The 9413-nt window shown below is 35.2% G+C and overlaps 2 protein-coding genes across 2 annotated transcripts; one reads left to right on the top strand and one right to left on the bottom strand.

Annotated features, from left to right (window-relative positions):
• Positions 1 to 5937: 5937 nt before the first annotated feature.
• On the bottom strand, positions 5938 to 7301 carry BDR25DRAFT_361891 (uncharacterized protein; the record flags this gene model as incomplete). The annotated part of the gene is made up of 6 exons (XM_033696506.1): positions 5938 to 6004; positions 6451 to 6726; positions 6792 to 6862; positions 6891 to 7036; positions 7062 to 7198; positions 7255 to 7301. 6 exons carry the CDS (start codon positions 7299 to 7301, stop codon positions 5938 to 5940), a joined length of 744 nt encoding a protein of 247 aa, XP_033540994.1.
• A 92-nt stretch (positions 7302 to 7393) lies between these two features.
• BDR25DRAFT_243119 (FAD/NAD(P)-binding domain-containing protein) lies at positions 7394 to 8397 on the top strand (the record flags this gene model as incomplete). Its single annotated transcript, XM_033685808.1, has 2 exons — positions 7394 to 7785; positions 7839 to 8397. The coding sequence occupies 2 exons, from the start codon at positions 7394 to 7396 to the stop codon at positions 8395 to 8397; spliced, it is 951 nt and encodes a 316-aa protein (XP_033540993.1).
• Positions 8398 to 9413: the final 1016 nt, after the last annotated feature.

The raw sequence follows: 9413 nt of genomic DNA, 5'->3' as shown, positions 1-9413 counted from the left end.
TAGCAGTTATGCAGCACAACTGTAAGGCTTAGCAAGGCTAAGTACAACAGCTAGACAGGACAACTGCAGCGTGTCAGATTGAAGCACTGTTTCTAGGCTTCCTAAGATGAATGATGGGTTTTGGGTATGATGTATGGGATGATGATTGATTGTATTTTCTTGTGTTTTTGTTGATCGATCCTTTTTCTTCTTTTTCTGCTCTGCTCGTGTTGCTCGGCTTTGTTTTTCCGGTCCGAGTCCCTCGCGCACTAGCCCTATGCGCGACCAGCTTGCAACATGCTGCAATTTGTTGCAAAAATGCTGCAACATGCTGCAATTTGCAGCAACATACTGTTCGAGCTTATTGCTCGTACTATGTAGCAGCTTTCGTCCAGCGTTCCTCCTGTCTTGACAGTAGGTACGCATATCTGACACAGCGCCTATAAGCTAGGTAAGGCTAAGGGCCACAGGAATAGCAGGCGTAACTATGTATATAAGAATATGTTTAATTAACGTTTAAAAAGTATATTTAAAGTTTAGTTTATCTTTATAAACTAAGTAGCATTTTAGCTTTCTAAAGAGCTGCAATACTAGTTGTGTATTTTGCACTATATACACCTTCTCTTCTGTTCTACAAACTGGTTAACCTAGCGCCTTATACTGCTGTTAAGGTATAAACCATAATTTAGCCACTCTAACGTCTCCATACCTAGACTAAACTAAGGACTGTACATCTAAGGCAGACTCCCCTTTTACCTCTCAAACTAACCTATAAGGCCTGTGTGCTTGTAGCATCTAAAAGGACCCTAACAAGCAAGGATTGTAACAGTAGTCTACTCTCTAACTTAGTGCATCTACCTACTAGTTGCTTATGCTAGCAATGTGTTTTATTATAAAATTAAATTAAGTAAGCTTTATTACTTATTATATATGCATTAGTAAGAGCTTTTTTATTAAGAGGAATGTAACTAGGTTAGTGTAATTAGTAAAGACTTTAAAGCGCTTTTTTATTTTTAAAGTTCTATTTTCTAGGTTCTTAGAGTGTTAACTATAGCTTTTAATTCTTTATTAGGTATGCTATAGTCTGCTTTCGCAAGGGAGAATTTAGCAGAGTAGTATGCTATAGGGTGCTATTGCCTATTCTCCTGTTTCTAGTAGAGCGCTGCTTCTTCTTTATAAAGAAAAGCATTAGTGTTTACTTTAGTTTCTAGTTCTAGGTTATATAGTTCTAGAACTCGTTTTTTGCTTATAACACGCTTAAGGGTTTAAAACGCAGTTACTATTTCTAAGGTCTAGATAAACTTAGTTATTACTTATTCCTTTATAGTAGTGTTTGTTAAAAGAAGTGTAATTTTAAAATAATTTCTTACTATCTGCCTTATATACCTAGTTAGTTCTAGGAATTCTCTTACTTCTTTTACAGTTGTTAGTTCTAGCTAGTCTAAGACTTTTTAGACCTTAGCTAGGTTAATCTTAACTTTTTTTTTATTAATTATAAATCTAAGGTATTTTATTTTTTATACATTAAACTTGCATTTTAAAAGCTATAAATAAAGGCTATATTCTTATAACTTATCTAGTACTTGTTTTACGTTTAGAATATAGTCTTCTTAGGTGTTTTTAGTAAAGATTAGGATGTTGTCTAGGTAAACTAAAATAAAGATGTTAAAGTATAGGTTAGGTGCAATGTTAATAACTCTTTAGAAGGTTGCTAGTGTGTTAGTTAAGCTAAATAGCATTACTAGAAGTTTATAAAGGCCTTATAGTGTTCTAAAAGTAGTTATCTATTTATTATTTTTTTAAATTTAGATTTTATTAAAGCTGTCTTACACATTAAACTTAGTAAAGTGCTTAGTCCCTTTCAGTTAGTTTATATTGTTCTAGATAATTAAAAAGGGGAACTAATTCTAGACAGTGTTCTTATTAAGAGTTTAATAGTCTTAGTAGACTTAAATTTTTTTCTTCTTTCTTTTTTATAAATACTATAGCTAATGCTATAGAGCTATTGCTTTTTTAGATGTGTCCTCTAGCTAGCATTTAGTCTATATACTTCTAGAGTACTTCTTTTTAGACTTTAGTTAGCAGTTAAAGCTTATAAGTTTAAAGCTTTAAGTTATTTACTAAGTTTATTACATAATCTTAGAGGTTGTAAGAAGGTAGCTTTTCTAGGTCTTTTAGAGTTTTAAACATGTCTAAGTATTCTTACTATTCTAAAGAAATAGACTATTTTTCTATAATTTAGTACATTCTAGCTTATTTAATGTCTTAATTCTTTGATAATTCTTTAAACATAACTTTTTAAGTTTTTTTTATAATTTACATAGCTTAAGCTTCTAGTTTCTAGTAAGAGAACTTTTATAGTTTTTATCTTTTTAGAAAGTAGCTGCTTTCTTGTTTTACCTAGAGGTAGATTAAGTAAAAGTTTTTATAGCATGCTAACTATGTTATTTTTACATAGTTATCTAGTGTTTCTAGTGTTATTTCTTTTTAGTTAATTAAAAGGTTGTGTCTTTACAACTAGTTATAGTCTAGTATAGCTTAGTATTTATCTTTAAAAAAAAGGAGACTTAGAGATTTTTAATCTAACATGTTTAAAGTTTTTAAAGTTTTTTTAGTAGTTTCTAGGTTAATCTATCTGTTTTTATATTCTATTAATAAAGTATTAGCTAATATTACCTTAAAAAAGAACTTCTTAGCTTAATATTAAATGTTTTGTTTTTCTGCTTAAGTTGTGTTAATTACTGTAAAAAAGTAGCTACTGTCTACTAGAGCAAGGCTCTACTTTCCTTAAAAAGTAAAGGTTATAGTAAGGCTTTACTCTATTTCTTATCTAACTACTACTAAGGCCTATGCATTATAAAATATTTTTTTATATGCTAAGGTTTAGTCTAAGTTAACCTCTAGTAGATTATTTTATAAATCTGCTTGTTTATTAATTTTATAATTTATTATAATGCAGTCTTTATTATTAATTAGGTAGTAGTAGGGCATCTAGTTGTCTAGTTAGCTAGCCCTCTATTAAAAGTAGTAGAATGCATATTAGTTGCGTTACTTATAGTCTAGCTAGGGTAATATCTTATGTATAGGCAGTTTATAACAGTGCCTGTAGTTTAGTTTTTTATAAGTAGACATAAATTTATTCTATTATTAGTTTATTATGTTTTTTTTCTAGAAAGGCTACTATCCTGCGCAGTGCTTAGTGCCCTAGTGTTAGATACAGTAGCGTTTTAAGCAGTGGTATAGACATTCTACTATGTCCCTGCAAACTAGGACTAGCTGAACTTGTGTCCACCTTAGGTATTCTCTAGTGCAGACTACTTGCACTAAATGCTCTTTCTACTAGCATGTTTCTATATTATAAGAAATGCTTCTATATTTAATGCATTTCTTGTTATTTTATCTAAAGCCTAGTGCCTTTTAGCTAATTACTAGAGATAAAAGCAAAGTTTTAAGTCTTTTAATATAAAAAATCAGGACTTTAATGTAAGGCCGAGATGGCGCTCACGTGCCACAGGTATATATACTATTCTGCACCTGAAAATCAACTGTTGGTTGATTATTCGTACCTTTTAGTTGTATTAGCAGAGTAGTGCAGAGCCACGTTCTTACATTTAAAGGCTATTTTTTTAAAGTTTTTTTTTATTTTTATTAATCTTTTATAGCTTTAAAGAACTTCTACTAGTTTTCTTTTTTTAGCAAGTTATAAAGTGCTTTAGCTATATATTAGATAGCTTTATAAGTGTTATAGTTATTTTTTATAAGTACCTTATAGTCTACAGTAAGGCAGTGTTTTTAGTAGTTATAGTGTTCTCTGCACTTCTAGCATTAGCACTGCTAGAATTGTTTAGTATGTTCCTCTATAAAGATTTCTACTGTTAGATAGTTAAAAAAGAACTATTTTTCTCTTTTTTTAACATTTCTTTTATATTCTTAGACTTAGGTAACTACTAGTTTTATCTTTTTTAAAAATAGCTACTTCCTGTAACGCCTAATTAAGTCTGTAGAAGTCCTAGAACTCTACCTTCTAATATAGCATAAAGTAGTTAGTAAAGGGATATTTTTCTTTACATCTTTAGTAAAAAAAAGATTTAACCTTTTCTTTTATCTTTTTTTCTATAGGGCTGCGTTCTACAGTAATAGCTTTTATTATTATAGTAGTATTTTTATTCTTTACCTTTTTAAAGTCTAGGCATTTTTAATAAAGTAGCCTACTTTGCTATAGTCTAAGTAGGCTTTATTCTAAAGATTCTTTTTTACTTTTTTATTAGTTGTAGCCTATTACTTTTTTTAGAAGCTCTGCTTTTCTTTTAGAAGGCACTATATATATGTTTTATGTAGCTTAGATCTATTAGCTTCTTATTATAGTAAGATGTTTTTTTTAAGTGCTAGCTTAGGCCTTTAAGGTGTTTTACTAGGTCTTTTTTCTTACTCATGTTTCTTATAGCACTTGTTATAAGTTACGGCTTATTTATTAAATTTTTCTAAAGTAGTTAGTTTTTTATTATATATAAATTTGTCTTTAATTATTTTATAAAGTCTTTTATAAAACATTTTATAGAGAGCTTTTTAGTCTGTCTATCTATAAATAGCTAGCTGTTTGTAGAACTATGCAGTATAATGTTATACAGTTTTCTTTCTTGTTATAGAGTGTCTATCTTATCTACTGCTGTTTTTTCTTTATTTATAAGTCTATAGATTGTAGTAAGGGCTTCTTTAAAAAGGTTTATACTACTAAACACTTTTTTTATCTTAGGTAGAAGTGTGTAGCTATTTACCTTAAAATTTATCTAGTTATTAGTGTAGAGTTAGAACTAGACTGCAGGTAGCTTATTAAAGTAGAGTTCTATCTATAAAATTATTTTCTTGTAGAATTAGAACACTTCTTAGTTATATTACATATATAAATAGTATTATATAAAGAAAGGTCTAAGATCCTTTAAGTTTTTAGTAAAAAGTTTAAGTAAAAATAGTCTTAAAGTTTTTTTAGCTACTATGCTTATTTTTTCTTAAAAAGAATTTAAGAGGTTTGTAAGTTCTAGCTATAAGGCTTAGATCTATAAGTTTATAGTCTATAGTCTTTAGGTTTACACTAACTATAATAGCATTTACCTTAAATTAATTATTTTTTATTTTATTGCTCTAAGTTTACGCAGCTTGTTTTACATGTTATTTAGTTACTTAGTTAGAGCTTTTTTATTTAGTGTTAAGGTCTAGCCTATCTTAAAAAGGGCAGCGCTAATTATCCCTGTGTTAGTAGTAGTTTATTAAAGATTTATACTTTATTAAAGAAGTAGTAATTCATGTTATAATTCTTACTTAGTAGGGTCCATTTTAGATGCTGCAAGTACGCAGGCCTTATAGGGTTAATTAGGAGAGAGAATAGAGAACCTGCCTTAGCTGTACAGTCCTTAGTATAGTCTAGGTATAGAGATAGTAGAGTAGCTAAATTATAGTTTAGACTTTAACAGCAGTATAAGGCGCTTAGTTAAACAGTTTATAGAACAGAAGTAGAGGTATATATAGTGTAAGATATATAGCTAGTGTTGCAGTTTATTAAAAAACTAAAATGCTACTTAGTCTATATAGATAAACTAAACATTAATTATACCTTCTTAAAGGTTAAACCAACATAGTCTTATATACATTTGTATTTATATAGTACTTATAGCTTTAGCCTTGCTAAGCGTTGCAAGCACTACAATCTATTATGTAGTAATTATAGCCTTAGCTTTACTAAGCGTTGTAAGCACTATAATGTATTATGTAGTAATTATAGCCTTAGCTTTGCTAAGCGTTGTGATCACTGCAATCTATTATGTAGTAATTGTAGCCTTAGCCTTGCTAGGCGTTGCAAGCACTGCAATCCCTAGCGGGGTTTTCCTATTAGCCAACACATTTATCCATAGCCCGCTCTAAAGGATCAGGGCTTGCTAGTACTGTGGCGTCCCCCGGCTCCTCTCATTTGAGCATAAAGGGATTCCAAGCTTGCTCGTTCAGATAGTGGGGGTTACTACCAGGGTCCCGTCTAGTCCACTCGTGGACCGTAACATAGACATGCTAGCTAACACCTTTACTAAGTTCTTACTTTAATAAAAGTATTAAGTGTTTATTATATAACTAAGTTTTATTTGCTTAAGTAATACTTTAAAGGCTTACTTTACTAATATTAGCTTTAAAGCTTAAGCTTACTAACTTCTTTTTACTATTTTATACTTTTAAGTGCACTACTGTACACCTCTAGTCTATTAGTTATTTTTGTATAGCTTTACTTTAGTATTTACTTTATTAAAGCTAGGGGGGCGCGTCGCACGCGTCTCACGCGATACTATACCCATGTACTGCACTATTTACTTATTAGGACTAGCTTCTTTCTTGTACAGTATATAGTCAGCCTAGAGCTCTCTTAAGCTTATAAGACCTTACAATACACTTGTACAATCTGCTTTGTTTAGATCTTAATACCTTGTTGACTCGCTTACCATATGCCCCCTTCTCAGCTCATGCAAGACGTTTTGGCTTTGTGGATGATAGCTAAAGGATACTAAGACTTCGATTGAATTTAAGTTTGAGAATGGGAGACGACACAGGGTTGCTTCATGCAACTCGCGGCTGTCAAGGTTAACTAGCTCTCTCAAGGGCTTCCAATCTTCCAAGATTACCAGGTTTGGCAATAGAAGGTGGTGTCCTGATAACGCACCATGTACGGCGTAGGAAGATGTGTTGAGTTGAATCGCGGCAATATTAGTTCTATGCAGATGCAATGGGACTGTACAGCCTCAGCACTCTAATCCTGGCTCGAAGCAGACGCCTACGCTACGAATATAGATACTAGTGGAGTCTTGAAATGAAAGCTGTTTTCGTGGCCGCAGCTCAAAGCTGTGAACTGCGGGTTACATGCCCGCTGCATGCACGCTGGGCTCGACCCATAGAAGGCCCGCACCGAACCCGCCTAGTGAATTCTGATATGAGTTTGAGGACGCCGTACACATACATTCAACCGAGTCTAAGTTGAGGGGCACACCGCACATATTGCGGCAAGGCCAGAAGGCAGCGGAATCTTAGCGGGACAAGGGTAAGGGAACCCTGTTCTGCATTCGAAGGATGATAAGCCAAGAGCATGTTGTGGATTTCCAATAATGCCGTGCCGCCAACAAATAGATGAAGGCCGAATAAGATAGATCGCTCGTAATGTACTCGAGAGTCACTCTGCTGAGGCGACCTGTGGTTCGTGGTGAGCACCGGCGATGGTTTTGTCTCTTACGTGCGTTTGTATACCCAGTCTTGACTTCGGTTTCTTCGTTCCACGGTTGTCCTGATAGCATATAGGCATATAAAGAGAGATTACAAGAAGGGAGATAGCAAAAGTCCGTAAACCCACCTTTCCTTGATACAGATTTTCTCTTCCAAGGCGACAATGGCTTCGATCGATGTAGTTATCATTGGCGGCGGCCCCGCAGGTCTCACAGCTGCCGCAACCCTCGCCCGCCAGCTGCATACAGCCGTGGTTTTTGATAGCGGCACCTATCGAAACGCTGGAAGCTCACATATGCACACGGTCCTCGCCTTCGACCACAAAGATCCCAAGGAGTACCGCCAGACTTCACGAAAGCAGATCGAAGACAATTACGAAACGATTCAGTTCGCAGATGTAGCAGTCACATCTGTTGAGAAGAAAACTGACTCTTGTTTTCATGTTGTCGACCAGTCCGGCAAGACATGGGAGTCGAAGAAAGTCATTCTTGCCATCGGGTCGAACGACGTCCTGCCGGAGATCGAAGGTTACAGTCAGCTATGGAAGAAGAAGATGTAGGTGCTATTGAAAAAAAATATTAATCGAGTTGCCTAACTCCCAGACTTAGTTTCCATTGCCTCTTCTGCCTTGGATACGAACAAAGAAAGGCAGAGAGTTCCGGTGTTCTCGCCGTTCAAGCCCTTGCCATGATGCCAGCGCTGGCCATCCATATGGCCGACAACACCGCCCAGCTGTCCAGGGAGGTGACCATCTTCACCAACGGCTCTCAGGACGTCGCCGGGCAACTTAAGTCCATGGCCCCGAACTCCCCCTTCAAGATCGACTCTCGGCCCATAGCTCGACTAGTCGACTGCCGCGAGAAGGGGAATGTCAAAGTGGAGTTCAGCGATGGAAGCTTCACAGAGGTCTCATTCCTGGTGCACAATCCTTTGACGGTTCCGCAGGGACCGTTCGTACAGCAACTTGAGCTCAAGATGTCGCCAACTGGGGATATTGATGCTGATGCTCCAGCGTATCAGACTAGCTGTCGTGGCGTGTTTGCCGCTGGGGATTGCATTTCACCGTACAAGGTGGTTCCACATGCCATTGCGAGTGGGAACTTCTCGGCTGTTGCAGCAGCAACGCAGCTCCAGGCTGAGAAAAATGGGCATTTTTCGATGGTTTGAGATTCGTAGGGAGCGTCAGCATAAAAGCATAACTCAATATATGGGTTGAACTGTGGATTCCCAACTGGGCAGAAGTTTCAGTTGTGGTACACCGGTGTGCCCTTGACCCAACCTTTTGGTTTGCAGCAGTGCCACTACCGTTTTCGCTGGTTGATTCTACTGACTGTTCGCGACTGCGTAATGGCTCGGTGTCTCCTTGATGGTGTAGAGCGCTCAACTCCATACTCTCTCGCAATTTTCGCATAGTTGATAGACTCCCCAGGACCCAGCGACTCTATAGCTGCAAGCGCAGCCTTAATAGATCCCATATTGGTGGCCTTAGGTAGTCTTAAAGTTTGAGGTGGTTTAGTGTTCAGCGTGCATTAGGCCTTGACGTGGATCTATTATGCGCAAAAATCAGGAAAATTCTTAGCGTTCCTTAAATCTTTTTTTCCTTTACTAAAATTACATAGAAGATTATAATCTTAATAGAGTTTCTAATAACTTCTATAGCTAACTTATAAAAGCTAGACAATAACAAGAAGTAGGTAATTATTAAGCACATACCTAAGCTATATGCGCAAGGATTTTCCTCTTAGCTAGTAACTATAACTAATATAGCTAATTCTTTGCACGCCAAGTATAATCTAGGCTATGTTGGCATACACTAGCCTAGTATGTTTATAAAGTGTTATCTAAAGCTTAAAGTAAAGTTTAAGTGTAAGTATAAATATAAAAAAGCTTTTTATAAGAATTCTAGAGTAATTTAAAGCTAGTTTAGCTTTACAGAGAATATTAAAGCTAAGTATAGCATCTAGAATAATAACATGTACAACTTTAATAAGATAGGCTTTATAATAGGCTAGATATTTACTAACTATACTTTAAGCTTTAGATAACACTTTATAAACATACTAGGCTAGTTTATGCTAACATAGCTAAGAGCTTAGGGTTCCTAGGAAGCGGAAACCTGGAGCTGTTGACTAGATTTTGACATAATAGTCTTGGACCTTGGCCTTGGACCTGAGGCCGCCGAT

The sequence above is a fragment of the Lindgomyces ingoldianus genome (assembly GCF_010093535.1).
Source record: "Lindgomyces ingoldianus strain ATCC 200398 unplaced genomic scaffold BDR25scaffold_48, whole genome shotgun sequence".
In the NCBI taxonomy this organism is placed as follows: Eukaryota; Fungi; Ascomycota; class Dothideomycetes; order Pleosporales; family Lindgomycetaceae; genus Lindgomyces; species Lindgomyces ingoldianus.
This window is presented reverse-complemented; position numbering and strand designations above follow the sequence as displayed.